Consider the following 25,969-nt stretch of genomic DNA (forward strand, 5'->3'; position numbering starts at 1 on the left):
TCCCAGCTACTCAGGAGGCTGAGGCAGGAGAATCACTTGAACCTGGGAGGCAGAGGTTGCAGTGAACTGAGATCGTGCCACTGCATTCCAGCCTGGGTGACAGCAAGACTCCATATCAAAAAAAAAAAAAAAAAAAGCAATCTTGAAAGTAACTAATTCTAGACCTTAGAACTGCTTTCTTTCATCCTTAAGTTAAGAAGAAGCTGAAATTTACTTAAGAGGTTCTGTGGAACCATAATGTGATCCCAGAAGTAGACAGCAGTAGTGCTGAGTCATAAAGTCAGAAAAAGTTGAATGTTTGAAAGGAGGGTCAAAGCAGGTAGACGATGCTTCTTTGAAAACTTACTATCTGCAAATGCAAGCAGTAAGCAAATTTCCATCATCATGGATTTGCACATGTCATGCTGAATATCCAAGGAAGGGTAGCCTGAGCTAATGACATATAGTTATGTGCAATGTTCATTTTTACTGTTTTGAAGTGAGTGACATGTTATTGATAAGCAATTTAGAATGCTATATTTGTTTTCTTGAACATAAATATAAAGGTTTTCTTAGATATACTTAGAAATTGAGTCTTCCTTTTTTTTTGTAAGGCCTTAAGATTCTTTACTAGGAATTCTTCTGTCACAGGAATTTTGAGACCAGGGATAGTATACCATGCTGCACTTCAAGCACCATTAATTAAGGCGCCAAATAAACTTGGGATTTGTGATAATCTATAGGACCTGGGTTGAAGACCTGGTTTTCAAAACTGGTAGCTTTTGCAGGTGTTTATGAAAAAGGTTTTTCACTGCTTCAAGCAGTTAAATATGAAAATTAATAAGGTAACTACAAACCATTTAAAATATTTAATAAAGCAGATCTTCTAATAGTTTTTCAATACTTTATTAATGTTGTTTAATGATAGTTTAAAAATAAAGCTTAAAATAACATAAACTCTTTAAACTTATCACTGCTTAAATCATGTAGTAGTGATCCTATCTATGGTTTAACTGAATGTTCCCCACTTCTCTGAAAACCACATTTTGACTAATACTCATCATAATTTTGGTACTCCAAGTAATAGTTGTAGGCAAGGGCAACAAAGCATCTTTCCCTCATCCTGCCTTTTTCTGAGTAAGCAGTTTGTAGCTGAGGTATTCCCTATGTGCTTCCATTCTATACCGCTACATCCATTTCTGTACTGTAAGTCTGGATCTGGTCTTCTAACCAAAATCAGAGGAAAGCTTGGCACTCTCTGGCCTGTTGCTGCTGAGAACAGGGCAGGAGCGAGCTACTGCCAGTGTACCTTGAATGTGAGTCATTCTCAACTTGTGGTAAGATTTTCTCTTGACCTTTTCTACATTTAACAGCCATTCAAACAGATCTTCTCCATCAGAGTTATAAACTAGTGGGGTTTTACTCTAAAATCTGAGATGTTGCTGCATCATCAGGTCATTAAAGCCAATGCCATTGTCTCTCTCCAAAGAGGGAGTCTTTTCTGCTTGGACGTATCTCAGGATATCTGCAGAAGAGAAAATGAACAGCAATTCGGACTTGAACTGTTCGGCAAACATCTTGGCAAGGTGCCATCTGCAGACGTTGATTATCCAGTTTTGGTCCTTTAATGCCTCTTTACCTCCTGTTGGCTTGTGTTAGTCCATCTGTATTACCATAACAAAGTACCTGAGATTGGGTAGTTTATACAGAAGAGAAATTTATTTTCTTATTGTTCTAGAGGGTAAGAAGTCCAAAATTATCAAGGTGCTGACAGGTTCAGTGTCTGGTAGGAGCCTGGTCTCTGCTTTCAAGATGGTGCCTTGAGTGCTGCTTTCTTTGCAGGGGATGCTTTGTCTTTACATGGTGGAAGGCAGAAAGACAAACGAGCCTAGCTAGTTCCCTTCAGCCCTTTTATAAAGTTGCTTATCCCATTCACGAGGGCTCTGCCCTCATGACTTAATCACCCCCTAAAGGCCCCATCTCTTAGTACTATTGCATTGGGGATTTAAGTTTTAACATGAATTTTGGAGGGGACACAAGCCTTCAAACCATAGCATGGTTCTACCAATATTTTTTTGCTTTCTTCCGGATGCTTTATTATTCCTCTTAGGATGAGACCAACTCAGAGGCAACATTGCTGATTCTTTTTCAAATAGTTCAATGTAAGGACATGAGTCTTTCATTCATCTTTGAATATTTGGAGGATATGATCTTTATTTTGGTTGCAAAGAACTTCTCTCCAGTTCTTCTACTTTCAGGAATGTGTAAATGGAAATGAGTTCTGGATGGGTTGATGATGAGACAGAAAAGCAGAGGGAAGGATAGGCCACTAAAATGTGAATCCCAAAATCATTTTCTGTTTGGGAAAAACTTGAATTCTAGAGAATGTGTGTTAGCTTCATCATCTCCCTTATCTATTATCCAAAGCAGATGCTCTAAGTCTTTTGTTTCATCAAACTTCTTTGTCATTCCTATACATTTAGGAAATGACCTTGTTCTCTACCAAAAATAAAACAACAGATCCAAACTCACTTGGTTTTTTTCTGCCTTAAATCAACATGCACAGCCATCCTTGCCTCCTTCCTGCTTGCCAGAGGAAAAAAAAAAAAAGTTACCCTAAGACCAGTCCCTTGAACAGTACTCTTAATCCCACCCTTCTACTTATAGGACTTTTTCTGTCAATTATCATCATCCTCTCCTGTATCTTATAGCTCTCTTTTCTTGACTCCTTCCTCTTTCTGGTGCTCAGTTTTTTCCCATCCTAAACACCCTTTCTCCTCAGTGCTGCTGCCTTAGGCACAAATGTTCTGCAAGAGTAATCTGTAGACCCTGGCCCTACTCACTCAACTCCCATTCTGTGCAAGCTCCGTTTCATTCTCACCACCATCCCATCCATTCTCTGAAACTACTCTCACATAAGTCTCCAGTGACTTCCATCTGCCAATTCCAAAGCCTTTCTACTTTTGTCTGCACTTTTGTTGCATCTGCCATTTCTGAGGCAATAGTCTTTCACAATCCATCACTCAGAGGAAGGCTCTAATGAGTTTTAACTTTGATGCCCAGGGTTCAGGTGTGTTCACTTCATACCATGGGGTTTTCTCTTGTTTTGTTATGAAATTTGTTCTTCACTGTAAACAGCTGAATCTAATTAGAGTGGTGGTAGTTTCTGGTCTCACTGTCCAAATTGCTAAGTTTGTATGGTGACTCTCAGGGGACCACAAGTTTTCCTTCCCCTTCACCTTTTTGAAACAAAAGTAGGACAATTTATTAAAACTAGTTTAAAAAATAAAACCTTACCTTGCATTTGTGCAAAAATCATATCACCCAGCTTGCCTTCTTTTTCTTTCCTCAACTTACTTCTTAATTACTTTGGTTTTGAACATCATTGTTACAAAGTGCTGCCTCTCTGGAGATGTTGAAAGGACTATACTAAAATGTGAGGCCACTTCCAGTTCCTAGATGGGTCCTGACACATAGGAGATGCTCAACAAATATTGGTTGGATGAATAAATTCATCCACGCAGCCCTGAGAGATCACATGCAGTTCCAACTGAAGAGCTGGAAACATGCCCATCTTATATCCCAGTTGGTTGGCTTGAAAGGCCTAATTATGAGCAAAATGCTTAGGTCTGGATGCTATTGTAGTCCCTTTAAGACTTTGTAAATAGCTTTTTTTTTTTTTTTTTTGGTAGATTTCCCAAAGGGAGAAAACAGTATGAACTATTTAAAAGTCAAGTTGAATTAATTTTTGTCCCCTAAAACCAGGAAAAACATCAATTTTATTTTTCTTAATTAGAAGTTCATATATTTAAGTAGTTCGTATGGTCTCTACTCTTTACCCCCTGCAGTGTTTCTGGAGAGGGGAGTCTTTGCTTCTAGTTTACGTGGAGCATTGATGCAGTAAGCAAGTAGGCACTCTGTGCATTTGACTCTAGAATTTAGGTTCTGGAGTGTCCTCTGGTTTAGTGGGGTTATGGAATTGCTATTGAAGATCTAGCTGTGAATCTCAGGGACCATTGGAAACCTGTTCTTGACCCTGCTCCTTAGTCTTCTCTGTCAACACTGTATCATCTCTGTATTTAAATTATCTGAGCTAATGGAACTGACTGGCTAATTCTGTCCTATTGGCATCTGAAACTAACAATATATTTCTCATCTCTTGTTCACAGAGGGACCTGTCAGGGCACAAGAATATTGTGGGTTACATTGATTCTAGTATCAACAATGTGAGTAGCGGTGATGTATGGGAAGTGCTCATTCTGATGGACTTTTGTAGAGGTATGTATATGAACCATCCCCTTAAGCTGTCATTTCTCTAGCATTTTGATTGTCAAGGTTAGGCAGGTCATTTCACTTAATGTGCACTACACTCTATGGTACGTTCTGGTTTTACAGATGAGAAAACTAAAAGATACAGTCTGCTGTCAACTCTTTGTTATTCTTATAATGGTACAAACAGTTGAAAGTGTAGATAATATAAAACTCCATTTTTGTTGAGTTTAGGAAGGTTTGGTATTTGTATATAAATGAGGATGTATAAGAATGAGAATGAATGTTCTTTGTGATGTTTTATAACAAATGATGAAGGTGCATAATAAAGACTCAACTCCAGATGGACAAAAGAAACAGTACAGCTTCCCCAACTCCCTCACTTTGTGTTCTCTTTCCCACTTACCATGTGTTACGGGGTAAAAGAATCCTTTTCGTCTAATGGAAGTGACCCTCCTCTCCTTGCTCTAAAGCTATAATTCCTAGTAAGTTGAGGCTATATTCAAATGATGCAGCTGTTAACGGTGGAGTAAAGTCATTGAAAGCTTCAAGTTCCAAAAAACATTTATCTTGGGAAATTCAGACTGTAGCATGAATTTTTTTCATAGTTAATTGCATTTTATATAACCATTGTTTGGAGGTTTGGCTTAGGTCAGTGCCTTACTGTTTGGTGCTGTGTTTTGTCATCACCCTTAGTTCCATTAACATTTTCCCTACACTTAAGATACTATCCATAGGCCGGGCACGGTGGCTCACGCCTGTAATCCCAGCACTTTGGGAGGCCGAGGCAGGCGGATCACAAGGTCAAGAGATCAAGACCATCCTGGTTAACATGGTAAAACTCTATTTCTACTAAACATATAAAAATTAGCTGGGCATGGTGGTGCACACCTGTAGTCCCAGCTACTCAGGAGGCTGAGGCAGGAGAATCACTTGAACCCAGGAGGTGGAGGTTTGCAGTGAGCCAAGATCATGCCACTACAGTCTAGCCTGGCAACAGAGTGAGACTCAGTCTCAAAAAAAAAGATACTATCCATAAATTAAATATGTTGCTAATCCCAAAAATATGTGATGTTAACCAGTAATTTCAGCCCTTACTGTATTAACTATTTACCTGATTTCCTAAAGTACCACCAAATTTGAACTTGACTGTTTGTTTCCTCCTGCTCATTCCTTTTTGGATACTAAAATGTTTAGAGATCAGGCAGTAGGAGCATCCAGGCATCTGGATAGTGTTGCAAGTGACAGCATCAATCTTTTGGTCCTGGAGATTAGTTGTTGGTGGTACCATTTCTGCAAGCCAAGCAGTAAGTAGTGAAGCCAGAGAGACTAAGTTGTTCCTGAAGTTCAGACTATAAAACCATCTTCTTCCTGTTCCCTGGACCTATTGTGCCATCTGATTCTTACTAAAAGATATGGCAAGCTGAGGCTGTGGTCATGTCTCATACACAATGGACACAGTATAACCAGGCAACTACAGCAGGACCATATTATCAGTTCTACTAATCTCAAAGACATAATGAGGGCAGCTCATATCTGGAGTGCTTTATAAAATAAAGAAACAATTTTTGATGCATTAGAGGAGACACTGAATTATAAGAAAACAAACCCCGGGGCCAGGCGCGATGGCTCAAGCCTGTAATCCCACCACTTTGGGAGGCCGAGACGGGCGGATCACGAGGTCAGGAGATCGAGACCATCCTGGCTAACACGGTGAAACCGCATCTCTACTAAAAACTACAAAAAACTAGCCGGGCGAGGTGGCGGCGCCTGTAGTCCCAGCTACCCGGGAGGCTGAGGCAGGAGAATGGCGTGAACCCGGGAGGCGGAGCTTGCAGTGAGCTGAGATCCGGCCACAGCACTCCAGCCCGGGTGACAGAGGGAGACTCCGTCTCAAAAAAAAAAAAAGAAAACAAACCCCAAGCTGGGAGTCAAGACAACTAGGTTTTAATCCTGGCTCAGGCAGTGGTTAGTCCAGACCGCTTGTCTTAGACTAAATGACAAGCCTGAATGTTTATAACCTCTCCTTTGTCCTGTACGTACCCCCTCAGGTGGCCAGGTGGTAAACCTGATGAACCAGCGCCTGCAAACAGGCTTTACAGAGAACGAAGTGCTCCAGATATTTTGTGATACCTGTGAGGCTGTTGCCCGCCTGCATCAGTGCAAAACCCCTATTATCCACCGGGACCTGAAGGTACAGACCACGCTCTTTCATTACGTGCGTTCTTACTGAATATTTTCTGTCTGCCCCAGGGATGGAGTAGATACTGTGGGGATGTGAGAGAAATTTAAGGTATGGTCCCTGTTTTTATGTTTATATTCTGCCTGAGGAGAGAAAATAACAAAGGAAAACGTACAGTACAGGTATAAGTTTTATTACTTAAGTAGCCTCCAGAAATTCTTTGTAATTATCAAATGCCTGAGCCTGTGTTGTTTCTGTTTTTCCTGATATACTCCCCCTGATATACTCCACTTTTTCAGGATTGTGAAAAATAATACTTTTAATTTAAATACTTAGTAAATAATGATGCTTGGTTTTTAAAGTCTTATTTCATATTTTGCAAAATCAACTAATTGATTTTTTTTAGTTGTCCTAATTGCGATCACCATGCACCGTGCCTTTCATATTGTGGTCACTTGACAGTGTTTGTTGAATGGAATTGGCACCTTGTCAGGGTTCAACTTAGCATGTATCAAGCACCAATTATGTGCCATGTGTTCTACTACATTTTACGTACAGTGTCTCTTCAGGGGGAGACATTCTTTGTTACATTTTATAGTTGAAACTAAGAAGCAGAGAGGTTATGTGACTTGCCTAAGGTCATATAACTAGGAAGGACAGTGCCAGAATTTGAATCCTGTGACAGTGTCTTCTCCCCAGCTCCTCCTTCCCAGGCTCCTTGGTTTTCTCCTCAAATCACTAGCCTTTGCAAGCCTGAGTTTCGTCATCTGTAAAGTGGAGCCAACAGCGCCTGCTCGGTTCGGGTGGTGGTGAGGCTGAATGCAGGAGTGCTTGTGAATCTCTAGGCACATCCCTGGCATGGTAAATGCCTGAAAGGGCTTGGAGGTGAGGACAAGGGGAGGAGGCAGAGGGACACAGAGGATCCTTTTAGAAAGTAATATTCCCATGTTCTCAGAGTCTTCCTTTATATTAACTTTGTTTTTTTGGTTATTTTGAGATGAAGTCTTGCTGTCTTGCCCAGGCTGGAGTGCAGTGGCACAATCTCGGCTCACTACAGCTTCCACCTCCCGAGTTCAAATGATTCTCATGCCTCAGACTCCCGGGTAGCTGGGATTACTGGTGCCTGCCGCACGCTTAGCTAATTTTTGTATTTTTAGTAGAGACAGGGTTTCACCATGTTGACAAGACTGGTCTCGAACTCTTGGCCTCAAGTGATCCGACTGCCTTAGCCTCCCAAAGTACTGGGATTACAGGCATGGGCCACCGTGCCCAGCCCTCTTTATATTAATTTTTAAACACTTACTGGAGTAAATGAAGCCTGAATGATAATCATGTCATACCAGTAAATAACACCTGTCCAGCTTACATAGTTACCAGGATAGCACTGCCTGGTGACATTCCCTATGCTACAGTGAGGTGCTGGGTCAGCATCACCCAGTGATGGGGCCCTGGGGACAGAGCTTAGTGTCTTGCCTGGGATGCTGAGTAGGTTGGTGGGAGGGCTAAGGCAACGGACCCCAGCCTCCTCCTTCATGGCAGCAGGCCCCAGCCTCCTCCTTCACGGCACTGAACAGCCCACGAGATGTTTCAGCAGGGAAATGCGGAGCAAATCGGCATGAAAGGCTGAGTGAGGTTACCAGGCTCCATTCCCCAGCCAGCCCTCAGTGCTTTACCCCTTGCACCTCAGTGTTCCTAAGAGGGAGGCAGCGCAATGCTGGCTGGACACACAGTAGTTGGCCTTCTGTATCCACGAGTTCCACATCTGCAGATTGAACCATCTGCAGGTGGAGAATACACACAGTTGTCCCCTGTATTTGTGGGTTTTGATACATGGTTGGTTGCATGGAGGCAGATGTGAAACCTGCAGATAAGGAGAGCTGATTGTATTGGACTCTGTGGTTGTGTTTTCATCAATATTGAAGATCATCAGCCATGCTGCCAATTTGTTCACTGTGGTTCAGGAGACTCTTTCTCCTGTACCTTGGATATAGGGACCATGGGAAGAGGCCTGGATTGTGATTGTTGCAGAGAAGTCCTGGTCGCTGTTGTTTTTAGTCATTGACTCCCGAGATCTTACACTCGGTGCCATCTAGATGCTCTCATTAGCACGTCAGATTTTTATTGCTGTCTGCTAGTATGTCTGTGATGGACAATTACAGTTGCCTGCTGCACCTGCAGCTTCCCAAGGTCTGAGTGAAACGTCCCCAAGTGCTCCTGTTCACCCTGGCTCTGTCATTGCATCACATAGTCTCAGCCACTCTGAGCTCCATGTCACTGTGGGAACCAGCCACCACAGTTCTAGCAGCAGTCAGAGCCAAAGAGTTCTGTTTTCCTGTTTTCCAGAGAAAATGCTAGTCGCTTCTCTGTGAGCAGGATTTCCATTTGGTGAGGAGATGCCATTGTGAATAAAAGTTAGTAGGATGTGGGAAAGAGCACAGGCCAGGCCTACCGTGGGCCTTGTGGAGCCAGTGCTACTCTGTGTATGGGTCTGCTGGTTCACACGCAGAACCGAGGAAAGCCCCCTTGCCCTCTCTACTGCCTGTGCGGTCTTTCTTTCCAATGACAGAGGAAGTAAACTGAAAGTGGTCCCTGTCCTTAAGCAGCTTATGTTCTAAAAATAACTGTACCAGAGGTGCTATTCTATTATATTGAAGATCTCTGTTCTAATACATTATTTTAACACTTTAATCATTTTCGTCATTTTAAATTTTCATTTCTCTGAGAAAGATAAAGATCAGTATTGCAGATCATGGTGTTGTAGATGTGGAACGGTCACCTAAGCCAGCCCTCTTCTTTACCAGTGGGGAAACCTCCGCACAGAAATGCTGTGACCGGCACAGGTAGTTGAGTGATCAAACCAGAACGGAGACCATGGGTTTTCACTCCCATTTTATTTTGTTGTATTATACCATGCTATTTGTACAAGCACTTAAGAAAGGAGAAGAAAGGGTTAAGGCTTAACAAGCATATTCATGTCGAAAAAGTCATAGATGTCTCCTCTTTTGTCAGAATAGAGATTTTGATCTCATAAAGTATAATAGGATGAAGATTCTTGTCCCATTTTTAGAAACACAGGTTTGAAAACCTGCATTCATCTAATCCTTCAAATTTTGCAGTGGCAATACATTCTCTGACTGAAATGTCTAATGCCATACCTGTTTGGAATATCGAGATGAAGAGGTCAGTAGGAGGTAGCCTTCTAGATCTTTTTGCTAAAGCTGTAAGCAGAATTTGATAGTGACAACTTCAATAGCACTCTTAAGCTGAGAGGCTGGGAAATGAGGTCAGCAGCATCACACTCTCAAAGAATGGAAAGGTTCGGGATTGTAAGCAATGGTGACCAATCTTGAGCTTCACCCTAAGGGACTTTGCCAAAAACAAAGTCCCTCTGCAAATTCTCTGAAGCTTTCAGAAAGTGGCGTACGACTGTGTATTTGGTTTTCTACCTTCTTAATCTCACATAATCTGTCCATACCCACTTACCCCTTTCCATCCCTGTTGATTTTTCTCTATACCCGGCCCTAGTCATCTCACACCCAGACTGCTGTACCTGCCGTCGTTGCCTTCCTTCTCCTTCTCCCTCAATTTTGCCAAGCTAATTTTCCTAAAATGGCTGTCTTCATGTGCTGCTGACCTGAGAAAAATGCTGAGTGGCGCCCGAGTGCCCTTCCTCAGTCTGCTGTCTGTGTGCTTCTCTGGTCCTCTCCCTTTCTCCTTCCTCCTTCCTCGCCAATCTCAACTGTCCATCCCCCTTAATTGCACAGTGCACATGAGCACAGTGGGTGAGGGTGTGGTGCTGGCAGTCTGGTGGCCTGAGCCTAAATCCTGCCCTACCAGCCTGTGACCTCAGACACGTTAGGTAACGTCCCTGACCTCTTTTTTCTAATCTGTTAAGGGAGACAACAAGGCTTTGTAAGGATTATATGAAATACTCTAGGTTTTTAAAAGTTTGTGGAGCAGTGTCTGGCACTTAATAAGTGCTATTAGTTATTACTGTTATTATCACTCTGGTTTCTATGCTTTGTTCCTGTTATTGGTTTCACTTTTGTAAGTCCTTCACTTCCTCCACGGCTCCACATTATCTTGTCTCCCCTTTTCTGACAGCACTGGTTCATAATAGGTCCTTTCCCATGTTTTCAGCTTTCTTTGCAGTACTGGTGCCATGCACAGCACTGTTCCAGCCACAGTGACCTGCCTCTGTGCCTCAGACCCTTCAGGCACTCTCCCATCTCAGGGCCTTTGTGCTGCTGTTTTCCGCTTGAAGTGCTCTTCCCCGAGATGGCCCATGGCTGCTCCTTCTTCATCCAGGTCTCTGTTCCCCTCAGAGAGACCTTCCCTGACTATACTATTTAAAATAGCATTCCCCTTCACCTTACATACATTCACCTGCTGCTTTCTTGTCATAATATTTATCACTACCAGGCAAGTATAATTATTTTCTTCTTATCTCCAGTTGAACGGTAAGCTTCGTGAGAGGATAGACTTTGTTGTGTTCACAGCCTTATCCCTAGAGCCTAGAAAAGTTCTTGGCATATAGTAGGAGTTGAAACGTGTTTCTTTTGTTTTTTTAGTTTTGAATTTTTGTGGGTACATAATGGGTGTATATAGGAGTTACATGAGACATTTTGATACTGGCATGCAATATGTAATAATCACATCAGGGTGAGTAGGGTATCCACCACGTCAAGCATTTATCCTTTGTGTTTATCCTTTGTGTGAAACGTGTTTGTTTGATAAATGTATGGTAATAACAGCTTTTCTAGATGTACATTCCAGCATTAGAAGCGTAGAAACTGATTCAGAAAGGGAGTGCACACATCCAATAGGAGAAGCATGATTTTACATGAGCCCTGCCAGGTGCATGAGGCCAAGGAGGAAGATTGTTGCTGAATGATGCTGAATGAGTGATTTCATCGGCAACATTTAAGGGTCCCTGGCATGTGTACAGCACTGGACAAGGCATTATGGGAGATACATAGGCATAATATGGTACCCTTTTCTCTAAAGCTTTATAGTCTTACTTGGGAAGGCAAGCGTAAATGCATAAGAAGTTAAATACCAACCCACAGTGAAAGAAACATTGCCGAATTGTAAATGATTATCAGTGATTATTACCTACCAAAGGTTTGCAAAATTTATTTACAAAGGGCCAGATAATAAATATTTTAGGTCTGTCATAACTGCTCAACTCTGCTGTCAGAGTTCAAAAGCAGCCATAAACTTTAGGTGAGTAACAAGTGGGCATGGTTTGATTTGGCCTGAAGGCCTTCAATTCTGTAGATTTTGTGGACTGGTCATGAAAGGGGAGTTACAACTTGAGTGGAGAGTGAGCAGTTGAATAAAAGGAGCAATTGAATAAAAGGAAAAATTAGGTTATGTATGGAATGCTTAGGAGACATGGAACAAATCAGCCTGGCTAGTGTTTAGACACTTGGTTCCTTATTAACTAGATTTCTATTGTAGGGGCATTTCTGAACATAAAGCACTAAGAAAGTCCTGTCCTTAAGCTTGCACCCAATGCATTAGACAAGTATCATCACCCCTACTATAGTTGGAAGTAAGGATGGGGGCCTTGAGTAATTGCTCTGCTTCTAACCTGCTTCCGGTAGCGGGAATATAATTTCCTGTCCTTTCTAGGGTGAGGTTGTTTAGGTTCACTTCCCAGTTGTACCAACTATTAGCTGTGTGACATTTAGCAAGTGACTTAATCACTCTGAGCCTCATTCTCTCCATCTGTGAGAGAAGGATAATAATCATATTGAGATTATGAGGATGTAGTGGGATAATCCATGTAAAATGCTGAGTATAGTAGTACTGGCAATAATAAAGCTCAGAAAATGATGGCTGTTATTTTTATAACCTCTAAATTAGATTGAAAACATTAGCGTTGTTTTGTTGGAATTATTTTGAATTCCTAAAGTGTGTATATGCTCAGGAAGCTTGACTGTGTCACTTTGTATAAGTAGATTAAACTGGTGAGTTTTATAAAAAAAACATAGATGATGGAAATATTTGCTTGCCTTAGCCTTATCTCAAAGGAACAAATCTCTTCTAATCATTCTTAATTCATAACCGTATGCTTAAGAATTGTTAATCATGGAACATACCTGTGAAGGTTGATGGCCGTAGTTCAAACTACCTATGTGGCTGGAAATTCCAAGGTCAAAATTATAGATTAAAGTAATTCCAGGGTAGTACTGCCCCCAACTACATCAGTATATCCTCTCTGGAAGAACAATAGACTTTAAACCCAGATCTCACAAGCTTTGTACAGATTAAGTTCCAAGAAACGTAAGTTAACAAAACAACAAAACTCCTCCCAACACCACCATAAGCAAGGTTTAGTAGGAATAAGAAACAATAAACTGCAGAATCAGTTGGCAGCAGACACTTCGAATATTGGAATTGGCAGATACAGACTATAAAATATACTTAATGTAATTCTTAGAAGAATTAAAAGAAGGTATAGAAACAAGTATAGAAATTAGAGTCTATTATAATTGACTGGTTGTTTTTAAAAGAATCAGTAGTATGGTCTGGATACTTGGTGGCTTATATCTTGCCCCTGACAGACCAGGTTTGCTCACACATGCACACACATACACAGTGTTTTTTGGTTTATTCCATTCAACATACATTTTTTATACCAAGCATTGTATTAGGCATTAGGTAGAGAAGACCAAGAATATGATTACAAGATGATGCTTATCAAAAAAAAAAAAAAAAGATGATGCTTATCTTTAAGAATAGACTATCTTATAGTCTACTCTTGCCTTTGTTTTCCAAAGTTGGTCAGTCTTTGGAAGGCTGAAGACAAAAGACAAAGGAGACTACAGTCTTAACAGCCTAACAAGATTTTTTGGCTGCCATTTTACTGCCCACACATAGCCAGGCCTGTCCTTCAGCATACTAGTCAGCTCAGTTCATCTAGACCAAAAATCAGTACACCTTGAGTACGTAGTGCCCACTATTTTGGAGTTGTCATTTCATTGGTAGAATCCTTTGATACCAGGGATTTCTCTAGATTTGGGGCGTTATAAGCTCCCTGCTGCCTAGAACTCCTAACTCACTGCCCAAAGAATTCATTTATTTAAAAAATTAGGGCAATACATTAACAGGAAAACTGCCTATTTATCCCCAGGCATTTTATCACACTGAGAAGTAACTGAAACATAAACAGTATTAATTCTGAATATCCTAATCTAGTATAGTAAAGACATTTATATAAGTACTTATAAGGTCCAAGTGAAGTAATTCAGATCATGAGAGAATGAAATACGGACATATTATCTGAGTGGGAGCCTGAAAGTTTCAAAAAGGACATGGCATTTGAACTGGGGTTTAAAATGAGATTTTGATAGTTGGCTAAGGAGGTAGGGATTGTGGAGGGCATCCTGGCCTAAAAGAAGAGCAAGAGCAAAGGCACAGGTCAGAGACTTGAAAGTATGAAGACGGTTTCTGCAGAGGTGAGAAATGTGGCTGAAATTTACAAAAATGGCACTCTTGCATCCCCCACTGTGGAGTTTCCTCCTTTTGCCCTCTCCACCCACTTTTCCCTGTTACTCTGCGTCTCCTGTGTTCCACTTGGGATGACCCCTGTTGAGATACTTGGAGAGGAATAACTTTCCTGTGCACATTAATGAGACTGCCAGAAATAAAACGTTTTATTTATGTGACTGTGAAACCAAATTTTCACGTGCATTACTAAATGATATCTTGGAATGGGTGGTTGGGGAATGTTTTTCAGGTTGAAAATATCCTCTTGCATGACCGAGGCCACTATGTCCTGTGTGACTTTGGAAGTGCCACCAACAAATTCCAGAATCCACAGACTGAGGGAGTCAATGCAGTAGAAGATGAGATTAAGAAGTAAGCTTTTTCTCCTTTCGTGGAGTTTTGTCCACAATCAGATGAGCAACTTTACTTTCAGCTTATGGGTGAGAAGATCAGGGTGGGGAGAGAATGGTGATAGTTGTCCTTCGTCTCAGAGCATCACGGTCACAGTTGGGTTGTTTGACTTTAAGTGAAGAATGAGGAGGGGTTTACAAGCATACATCAGAGTAAAAGGAAGGACTCTTAGAGCTCTTTATCAGTGGTCCTGTGGTCATTGCACATAGATGTTTTGATTTATGTTGTCACAGAGCCTATAAAAAGCTGAGAGGTGCACACACTCTAAAAATACTAGGATGTTTTTAAGTATGATCACAGCAGCCATGACATTATCAGTCAAACAGATGTGCTTTTTACTGAACCCTAAATTGCTCCTTCCTTCCTGCTCATAAGGCAATCTAAGTGGAAATAATGGTGGGTAGGTTATTAAAGTCTCTGCAGATACTGAATCACAGACTTTCATGAGAAAAAGCTTATTTAGATTTGTGACTCCAATAAGAGCCTGACCCATTTTCTCTTCATGTCCACAATGTTGGATTTTTTACAGGTAACAGCACTCACTATTACTACTAATAAGTCAACAGTCTAGCCTGCACACCTACATCCTGATCTTCTCTGTCCTTTTCATGCATCACCCCAGACAACCATGCCTGGGGCAAGAAGACCCTGATCGACCCAAGGCCCTGAGGGATGCCTAGACCTGTCCCATCTGGGATCTAGAGACTAAAGCAGCATAAATCACATGCTTGGTAACACCAAGACACTCACTTTGAGGATGTGCTTGTACTACTTTTTTCTGGAGCGAGAGATAAAACTGTTATTTCAGCCTGATTCCAGGAGCAAAGATGAAGGGCTCTTGATTCCATCCACTCCTCACCCCAGCCAGGGCCCACTTTCTGCTCTTCTCCAGAGTACCACAGTCAGTATTACATCTCTGTGTTGAGCCACATGTAAAGGCCATTTTTAAAACAACAAATTGGCAAAATATAGTATCAGAATAAGAATTGGTAAGAGAAGATTTTGTCATTTGAGGACCCAAGAAAAGTTGCTTTTAGAAATTATTTAATGCATTAGTGTCTGAGTCCCCAAATGTTCTTGAACTAGGAGGACTGCTGCCAGAAGGCCATGGTGTGATGATATGATTGTACCAAGGACAACCTTTCATTTTATCTGTACTAATATTTCATACTCTCTTCTGCAGATTGCTCCCAGGGATTCTATTAATGTAAAAAGAAAAAAAAAGTGTTTCTGCTGCTCCTGGTTTTTAATTATAGTATTGACATATTTAATAAAAAATGAATCTCTTGATTGTAGATACACAACGCTGTCTTATCGAGCACCAGAAATGGTCAACCTGTACAGTGGCAAAATCATCACTACGAAGGCAGACATTTGGGTAGGTGTCGAGTAACCTATCCATACCTAAGATAGCAGCAGTCTTGGCTGTAAATTCCCAAGGTTAATGCACACAGCGCTATAGCATGGTGGCTACCGTACCATATCATTGTCTACTTGCCCCTCAAGGTTCTTGATGTGAGAATACCAGCCACTGCTTCTTGAAGCATGATAAAGAAAATTACTTCCAAGCTCTGTGGAAATTATTTAGATTTTTTTTTTCATGCATATGTTACTGGTTCTTAAGAGCAAAACAGGTAAATACTTATTCTTTACTGGAGCACGATTTGGTAATAATGGTAGAAATATTGTAACTCAGCTGCTAGTAGTGGTGTTGGGTTCTAAAACTCATGTTTCTAATATATTAATAGTCTATAGTTTTTATATCTGCTAGTAAATGTGGATGGTGCCAGTTTCTCATTAGATACATTTAGAGTCATGATAAATAAGCCACTAGTAGCAATCTGCTATCTTTATTTTTTTAGGCTCTTGGATGTTTGTTGTATAAATTATGCTACTTCACTTTGCCATTTGGGGAGAGTCAGGTGGCAATTTGTGATGGAAACTTCACAATTCCTGATAATTCTCGATATTCTCAAGACATGCACTGCCTAATTAGTAAGTATTTTAAGCTTCTAGTTTCATATTTTTATTTCTGATCACAAAGAATGAATTGGGGGATAAAGCAATTAGATTCCAGGAGTAATGAGTTAGATGCAAAGGTAAAGAAATTAGTTGATAATGATTGGGAACTCAAAGACAATGTAACAGTGTCTGTTAGAGTGGTGGGTCTTTTTGCTAGAAATCTGAAGTTCTATTTCACACCTGAGCCCAGCCACCCAAGCAGAAATCCTAACTGCCTGGAGCAGAATAGTGCTTCTATATTCTGTTGCAGTCTCTATGAAGGCTCCAGTACCAAAGGAGTCCAGCTGACTCATATCAAGTGATAAGAAATTCGTCTTTGCAAAACTGGAAGCAACTCAAATGAAAATGATTGCAGTGCATTCACTGGGGTGAATACATAATTAAGACTATATAACTCCATGGAACCAGGTTTTTCCTCTCATTTAGGTTAATTACGGGATTTTGATAACATGCATCTAAACTCAATGCTTTCTTAAAAATAGTCTTAAGATTCCCCACTATTTGGTATCATCATAGCAAGCATATGTACTAACATTCATTAACCAGATGGTAGAATAAGTAATCTTTAAAAAAAAAAAAAAAAGAATAATAATCTTTGCACAAAACCCCTATACTAAAATGCTAAAGAAGCAGAGATTTTTTATCATCTTTCCACATTGGTCAAGACTCTTAACATCTAAATTTTAACTGTTATGGATTGATTATAAATCTTGAGTAACCCAGTTTGGGTCCTGCATGGGGATATACTGGAAAAAATAGAAGCAGCAAATGTGGGTGGAGCATCTGACATTTGTTGAGGGCCTACTTATGCCTCATTTAATTCTTAAAATCCTTTATATATTAAGTATAATTATTCCCATTATGCAAATGAGAAAACTGAAACTGAGAACATGTAGGTAACTTATCCACTTAACATAGATACAGCTTTTAAGGTGCTGCCCATTCCATTGTGCTAGTTTTGTCAATCAGCCTCTTCCATTTATTAACAAAAAAAAGGAATATTTAAAGGACTAGATTATGACATTTAATAATTGTTGGATTGTTTTAAGAGATAAAGCATTATATTCATGTTAGAATTCCAAGTGTGTAAGTGAGATTGGTAGGAAATATGGGAAAATGGCCAACTTTGATATTAGACTAGTATTATTTTTTGATAATTTTTAAAACATTTATGCAGTAAATTCATATTGGGAAAAACAACTCTTTATGAATATCTATACCATGGACATCTCTCCCAAACTGCTTGCAGAACATTTGGCAACTCCACTGTCACCCTAAACGCACAGATCTAAAATTAAGTTTATCATCATTGGCCCTCTTTCCTTCTTTTTACCCTCAATACCCAGTTCCCCTGCCCTCTTTTCAGTTTCTCTCAGTGGTATCAGCATTGAAGCCTAGAAAAGTGAAATTTAAGATTTCTTTGGATCCAGCTAGCAAGAGACAGGAAAGGTTCAATCATTTTCTCGGTCATATTCCTTTTTTGGAGTTTCTACTATTTTCATTACATTCTTTACACGTACATCACTGTCACCATAGTATATACAGACTCTGTCAGCTCATGCCTCTACTGTTGGACTGGTCACCAGCTTTTCTCCTCTCTCTTCAACCCATCCAGCACACCCTCACCAAAAGATTCCTCTTATAAAACACCACCTCTCAGTCCCTGATTAGGAAACTCTAGCGGCTTGCCAATGGTCCTACAGTAGGGCTCAGCTTCTTAGCATGGCATTTAAGATTCTGATTCTGATTGCATGCCACCCACTCAGCCTTCTCTCTACCCTGTCCTTCTGGCTCCTCTGTTTACTTGCAGCAAGACACTCTCTTGTCTTTCTCCAAGTCCTTCTTTGCTCAAACTATTCTCTCAACTGGAATGTCTTTTTCACTGCTTCCCACCTGACTAAATTCTGTCCTGCCTTCAAGGGCCAGCTCAAGTTCTGCCTCTTCTGCAGGGCGGTCACAAGGCTGCAGCCTCACTGATCTTTTTGGAACTTAGTGTCCAGAGCATTCACTTTATTATTTAAGCAGTCAGCTGCCTTGTGTTTTTGTTTGCATATATATGTGTATGTTTGTGGTCTTCTCAAAGATTTTTTTCCCCCTAAGGATTTTTCCAGCCTCAGGGAGGCAGAAGCTTAAAGGACCTGGAAATAGACAATTGATCTATAGGTCACAGGAAAAGTAAATATGCATATGTTACTTTGTAATTTTTTTAAATCTGGAAACCAGCTAATATTTCCAACAAAAGAATAATAAGTAAATTCATGAAGTTTGGGTTTTGGTTATAATTATTAAGAATAATCATTCATTTAGTGAGATAAGATGAACCAAGGAGGCCCGTGGTAAGACCGTGTAACCTCCTAGGTATTGGAGTATGCAGGTGGTAACTTTCATACTGAGAGCTTGAGTGGTAAGATGGTGTAACCTCCTAGGTATCGAAGTATGAAGGTGGTAACTTTCATATTGAGAGCTTGAGTCCCTCTGGTGCAAAGCATAGAATATGAACTTTAAGTATCTTTGCTACAATCCACATATTTTATTTTTATTTTCTTATAGATATTAAATATTTCAGGAACATTAGAGCTTCTCTTTCTAAGAGGGAGAAAAGGGGCTAATTATACTGTCTGAGTTCTATGAAAAATAAAAGTTTAAAAACAAAACATTGGGAATAGAGAGAGGAATGATGCTTCCTAACTAGTGTAATAACTGTTGGAATATTATTAAATAAATTCACATATGTTTGCCTTAGGGTATATGTTGGAACCAGACCCTGACAAAAGGCCGGATATTTACCAGGTGTCGTACTTCTCATTTAAGCTACTCAAGAAAGAGTGCCCAATTCCAAATGTACAGGTACGTGAATGGTGCTACTTAAATAAGGGAGTAAACATATCAAATTGCCATTTTGAGTTCCTGGGGTGTTAATCAGCTGTTTAAATGAATATAGATGTCCCTTGCTTTATCTACTAGGGGGCGTTCAAGCCAAGCTAACTGTGAAGCAATTGCCATAAAGGGAATCCAATTTTCCCATGGAATTTAATTATAAAACTGAAGCAATTGTACTGAACAAAAAAAAATGCCCTAGGGATTGAGTTGGACACTTTGAAAGAAGATTGACCAACTTCATGTCTGTCAACTCTTCTAGTTCTCTAAGAGCCACATGCCTGTTGTAGTCACTTGGAGGTGATTAGGCAGGCTGCTTTCCCAAGGCAAGGCCTTGGACATGCCCCCATGCCTGTTAGAACCTACGCCCCCTGTCCCCATTCTCCTTCCTTGCAGCAGAGCTTTCTTGATTTTGCTTCTGCTGTTGGCCATTTATAACTCACACTCCTCTTTCTCTGTCCTTCCAGCACATCAAGCCATAAGAATGTTTTCTACATTTAGTAATCCTAAACTCTGCACTCACAGTTTTCAGAGTAAAATGCTTGCATATGTCCTTTTTACAGACTTTAAATGTTGATAATACGGCTGGGCGTGGTGGCTCATGTCTGTAATCCCAACACTTTGGGAGGTTGAGGAGGGTGGATCACCTGAGGTCAGGAGTTCAAGACCAGCCTGGCCAACGTGGCAAAACCCCATCTCTACTAAAAATCCTTGCATATTTTTCATGTCATATTGTGATCTATTTTTCTTAAATATTTTGTGAATGGATGCTATAATAAATAGATTCTAACCTGCAATTTTCTTGCTAGTTCCTCCAATAATGAACTTTTGATTTCACTGCTGGGGCTTAAGGGTGCTGCTCCTCTTTCACTCTCACATTTGAAATCAGATGTGGGGTTCATCCAGGTGGAGCTCAGAATATTGGCTTTATTACTAATAAGCTTGAGTCAGAAGATGCAGCTTGACCAGTCAGGCTCCCTAGCATTAGACCCACATGACTGAGATGTAAACACCTGATTCCTGGGGGACCGGCTCTTCTCTAAAGGAAGGAGGGCAACAGCAAACGGGACCAGCTCAGTTTTTCCACAGTCTTATCAGTCACAGAAGTCAACTCTTCTCCTTTTGGAGAGGAATGCTTGAAGAAGAGAAAGTGCTAGAAGTTTTCCAGCAGAAAAATCTCCCCCCACCTGGAAACGTGAAGGAAGCGAGAGGACCCTCCCTCCTAAAAGGCCAGTTTTATAACTAGTATTGTGTGTTGGGTTTCCCAGATTAAAACGAGGGATACTGTGCGGTAACCAAACATGACTGTCTTGTAGTCCCACTTTCCCATTCGTAAAGTTAAATAATGTGAGATCTAAGTGGAAGCATTCAGATTGGTAGCTAGTTTTTTAAAAGTACACCTCACAAGTCTCATATCATTTGGTACTCAGTAGTGGTAAGCACCTGTTTTAGGGTTAGGGACAGCTAGCTGGTGCTCCCTCATGAGGCATTATTAGATGGATAGTGTAGATTTCAAGCCAGAGGAACTCTCCTTGGCTTGTGGACTGAGTAGTGCCTCACATGTTGGAAAGGGTACTGGCTCAGCAGCCATACACAGGGGTGGCTGTGGTTTTCTCTGAGCATTCTGACTAGCAGACGCAGTGCACCCTGGTTTGACACATTGATAAGCTCGAACGAAGATCTTTCTGGGATCCAGAATAATACCAGCTACAGACTTGTCCTTCCCATTCCTTTCATAGCATCACTTCTAAGCTGTGGCATAGGAGAAGGGTACTGAGATCAAGCCCCAGTGACTCAGCGTGGTACAGAAGGTAGAGAATAATCAGGGAATGTGTGCTGCACACAAGCTACTCTCTCCTCTTCTTCCCTGACTATGGCTGAGTCTGACATGCATTTGGTTAACTTTCCTTCTCTCTACCAGACAGACCGCAGGGCCTGGAAGCTGCTCCAGAAGATCCCAAAATATGTTTCCATCAGCTCTCAGTCCCAATCAGGCTGCTTATTCTTTAACAAAGAAATCTACGATGTCCTTGTTTTGTTTTGTTTTGTTTGCAATTCTGTAGAACTCTCCCATTCCTGCAAAGCTTCCTGAACCAGTGAAAGCCAGTGAGGCAGCTGCAAAAAAGACCCAACCAAAGGCCAGGTAAGAAATGCCTTCATGAGCACATGTCCCCCTTGGATTGCCACAGCAGCAGGGAAGGATGCCTGTGTTTCTTGATTCTTACACATGCTGTTGTGACCAGGGGCTGCACAGATCAGGAAAGCAAGCTCTGTCTTGCCTAGGCAGAAACTGTTCTTTGGGAATGCAAAAAGGAGTATCATAAAACATTGTGATCTACATTTGAAAGAGAATCAAGAACTCTAAAGCTATTTTCTTTGCATGGGAATAGGCTCAGGGGCATTCAGAGATAAGGCAACAGCAGACTTTAAATGTTGCTAGTATGGCCAGGCTCGGTGGCTCACATCTGTAATCCCAGCACTTTGGGAGGCCAAGGAAGGTGAATCACCTGAGGTCAGGAGTTCAAGACCAGCCTGGCCAACATGACAAAACCCTGTCTCTACTGAAAATACAAAAATTAGCCGGGTATGGTGGCACACACCTGTAGTCCCAGCTACTTGGGAGGCTGAGGCTGGAGAATCACTTGAACCCGGGAGGTGGAGATTGCGGTGAGCTGAGATCATGCCACTGCACTCCAGCCTGGGTGACAGAGCAAGACTCCATCTCAAAAAAAAAAAAAAAAAAAAATTGTTGCTAGTACAAGAGTATCCTAAACATTAGCCAGGCATGGTAGCACGTGCCTATGGTCCCAACTACCCTGGAGGCTGAGGCAGGAGAATTACTTGAGGTCAGGAGTTTGGGATCAGCCTGGGCAATACAGCAAGACCCTTTTTAAATTTTTAAAATTTAAAATTAAATCTTTTTAAAATTTGTAAAAAGTATACTAAACATGTGTCCTGACTTTTGGTTAGCCACATTCTCCACTCTAATACTCAACCTCCCTTTCCTTCTTACTTTCTGTGGCTCCAACCACATAAGGAAAGTGCAGGTCAAAGCACCAGGTCCGTGAACAGCAGAAGACTCTCCGGGTCTTGGCTAATCACAGTCTATTGAACCTAGGTTCTTCCGAAAAGCAGATACCAAAAGAGGATTAAACAAAGATGTTATCTGGGGAAATGCCCATGTGAGAGAAAACAGGGAGGGAGTCAGGAAAGCCTGGGAGCGCCATCAGAAGGCAGTGCAAGTCTGACCCAAAGAGAGGGAGGAGAAGCATGGGTGAAGTGACCTAGACTGTGACACAGCTTATGTAAGACTCACCAAAGGTGTTGGGGTCCTTGTGCCAGTGAGCCAGCAGATAGTCCCTCATCTCCTAGGAATTCCTGTGGGTTGGAGGTTAGGGCTGGCAGCAACCTATGGGAAGCATGGCGCCAGGGCAAACACCACAGCAATGGTGGATTTAGTGCTGCATTTTAGGAATGCAGCATCTGGGCATCGGGGTTTTATGCTCCCTGTAGATGAAGGTCTACAAGGCACATTGGCATGGCTGCCACACCTTCCAAATGGCAGATTCTAGAGGTAGCACTGGAGTTATTTATACTCCTCTTTTTTATACCACCATGGCGAGGAAGTGCTAGCAGCAAACTGCATCAACAAAGTATCCGGGATGGGAATATGTGAATTTTAATAGAACAGTAAAATAATATCTGTATCCTAAAAAGTTCTTTAATATTTATTAAATGCCTGCTGTGTACATGAAGTTATTTTAGATGTGCCTCTAAAATAGTGAGACTTTGATTTTTTAATAAACGTAGCAAACTTGCTTAACAAACAAAACTTGTTACTTTGTAGTCCGTTTCTTTCACTAATTCGGCCATGCTCACCTCTTTGGGAGTTGTTTTTGGGCTGATTTAAGTAGCTTAGTCTTTTGTGCTCATGGCTGTCTCGTAGTAGGCTCAAACATGATATGTGCAGAGGCTAAGCAATGATCCCTTTCCCCACTCCACTCCACAAAACAGACACACTGAAGTCCATACAAACTAATGTTTTGGACATTCTACAATTAATAAAACAGATTCATAGTTACTGATACATTTGATGTTCACATCTGCCTTACGATGTAGGCATATGTGTTTTTCCCTTTTACATATAAAGGACCCAAAGCTGAAAGAGGGAAAGTGACATGCCCATTATCACACAGTTACTTAGTGAGGAGCTAGAACTCAAATATAGTTTTCTTCGGCTCCAGATCCCATCGCTCTAAGATGTTCCCCTCAAGAGATGATCAACTTGGAGGTTCTGCTGTTTGGGTTTCTACAGAAGCCTGTTCACCTCCCTCACCCTTGGCTTTTTCTTTTATCCCCTTTTTCTTTTTGAGATGGAGTCTCACTCTGTCACCCAGACTGGAGTGCAGTGGCGTGATCTTGGCTCACTGCAACCTCTGCTTCCCAGGTTCAAGCAATTCTTCAGCCTCAGCCTCCCGAGTAGCTGGGACTACAGGCACGTGCCACCACTCCTGGCTGATTTTTGTATTTTTAGTAGAGATGGCGTTTCGCCATGTTGGCCAGGCTGGTCTCAAACTCCTGACCTCAAGTGATCCACCCGCCTTGGCCTCCCAGAGTTCTGGGATTACAGGCGTGAGCCACCATGCCCGGCCAGCTTTTTCTCTCTTACACCTTTCTTCTTTTCTCCAGCACATGTCCCATTTTTCTTCCTACCTCCCTTGCCCAAGTTATAGCCCCCCAGACGTGATAGCCTTTATGTCACCACTTCCCCAGCCAGCACAAGAGCATCCCTCTAACAGGTTGCCAGTGCAAAGTTTCTGGGCCCAGGATGGACCTTGGAGGTACGTCATGGGAAGGACATGAGGCCAGCTGCTTTGCTTCCTGTTTTACATTCATGGAGGCTGTTTTGGAAATATTTTGACAAAACATGCTTTGGAAATATTCCTGAAACTTGTTAATTTTGGCCTAACCTCAGTTATACTCTCTAAAGTGGAGTTTCAAAGGATGGCCAACTCTGATGTCAGTTAGATAGTAGCTAGCTGCCGGGACTACTGTAAATTCGTGAAACTTAGCATCTGGGCTTCTGCACCCTCACAAGGAGCAAGCAGTCTTCTCTATATTAGTTTGAAAGTGTCAGTCTGGCTGTGAGTTACAGAAAGTCCAAAATGACAGTTGTGTATAAAAGATAGATGTTTATTTTTTTCTCTCAAGTAAACAAAATCTGGAGATAAGTAGTCCAAGGCCAGCATGGCAGTTCTGCTCCATGAAGCCCTCAGGGATCTAGACTTCTTCAAGCTAACCACATCACCATTCCTACAGTGTAGCCCTGACTGCATGGATCAATATGGCAACATCCCTGCTCTTAGCAGCAGGACCAAGGAATAGTCAAAGAAGAAGACAGAAGGCTTGAACCAGTTATTTCTTATGGTTTATGAAAACTGCCGCATGATAATCTTCTTACATCTCATGTAATGCCAGGACTTAGAAACAGGTTCACACCTATTTGCAAAAGAGACTGGCTGGGCAATGTGATTTTTACTCTGGGTGACCCTGTGCCCAGCTAAAACTTTTGCTACTGTGGAAAAAAGATAGTATGTATATTGGAAGAAATGGAGTTTCTGTCACACTTCCCAATTTTAAATCCTTTGACTTGAATTATTTACTTTTTCCTTCCAGTTCCCATGTTGGATTCACTCATCTGCATGCTTTTCATTGTAGAAAGACCACTTTGACAGCTAGTTGCAGCCAAGTTTGAATTCTCTTTGCATCTGAAAACCACGTGCCTCGAACCCCTCTTTACATTATCACCCAAAGGGTATTTTGGGAAATCCTAGGAGGTACTAGGTAAAAGGGCCAGAAGATGAAATAAACTTGAGAATGCTTAGAGAATGCAAAGAGAATGCATTCTACATAGGCTTCTTTTTGAGATTCTTCTTGCATATTCACACATGAAAAGTTCTGCTAGAAGGAGAGCCACTCAGTATATTTTGATCAGTGTGTTAAAAATTTATTTGCCCACCAAGCCTGTTTTCAGAAGGTCTAGTAACAGTGGCATCCTGTGGGAGATCCTTTGGGAAGCATCGATTAAGCAGACCTGGAAGGCTTAGGTCGATGTGGAAGCGGAAGCATTGTGTCCTCTGCCCACCCGCTTCCATTTTTTGCATACTTTAATATGAACCTTTCTCTTTTCCCTTTCTAGACTGACAGATCCCATTCCCACCACAGAGACTTCAATTGCACCCCGCCAGAGGCCTAAAGCTGGGCAGACTCAGCCGAACCCAGGAATCCTTCCCATCCAGCCAGCCCTGACACCCCGGAAGAGGGCCACTGTTCAGCCCCCACCTCAGGCTGCAGGTTTGTATCCAGATTGGTTTGAAACTCAGTACACCTCTTTGTTATTCTGGACAACAGGAAAGTCTTGGAAAGCCTGGTTTGCTTTAGGATTGGAATCCAGAGGCACATAGAGATAACAGTGTTCCTTGAGGAACAGGTGGCAGCTGCCGTTGAAATTGTATGGCAATGGCCAGACATGGTGGCTCACGCCTGTAATCCCAACACTTTGGGAGGCCAAGGCAGGTGAATCATGTGAGGTCAGGAGTTAAATTTCCAGACTAGCCTGGCCAACATGATGAAACCCCGTTTTGCCAAAAAAAAAAAAAAAAGCCAGGCATTGTGGTATGCGCCTGTAATCCCAGCTGCTGGGGAGACTGAGGCAGGAGAATCACTTGAACC

General features: G+C 41.5%; 1 protein-coding gene across 1 annotated transcript in view; it reads left to right on the forward strand.

Moving 5' to 3' along the window:
* Positions 1 to 25,969, forward strand: part of AAK1 (AP2 associated kinase 1) — a 168,748-nt gene that overhangs the window by 96,366 nt on the left and 46,413 nt on the right. Inside the window, exons 4-11 of the mRNA XM_011945255.1 lie at positions 4,149 to 4,257; positions 6,300 to 6,442; positions 14,178 to 14,299; positions 15,635 to 15,716; positions 16,201 to 16,333; positions 19,104 to 19,207; positions 21,301 to 21,380; positions 25,437 to 25,591. Coding sequence (XP_011800645.1) covers positions 4,149 to 4,257; positions 6,300 to 6,442; positions 14,178 to 14,299; positions 15,635 to 15,716; positions 16,201 to 16,333; positions 19,104 to 19,207; positions 21,301 to 21,380; positions 25,437 to 25,591 — 928 coding nt within the window. The remainder of the gene's footprint in view (positions 1 to 4,148; positions 4,258 to 6,299; positions 6,443 to 14,177; positions 14,300 to 15,634; positions 15,717 to 16,200; positions 16,334 to 19,103; positions 19,208 to 21,300; positions 21,381 to 25,436; positions 25,592 to 25,969) is intronic.

The sequence above is a fragment of the Colobus angolensis genome, unplaced genomic scaffold (genome assembly GCF_000951035.1).
Source record: "Colobus angolensis palliatus isolate OR3802 unplaced genomic scaffold, Cang.pa_1.0 Scaffold24, whole genome shotgun sequence".
NCBI lineage: Eukaryota > Metazoa > Chordata > Mammalia > Primates > Cercopithecidae > Colobus > Colobus angolensis.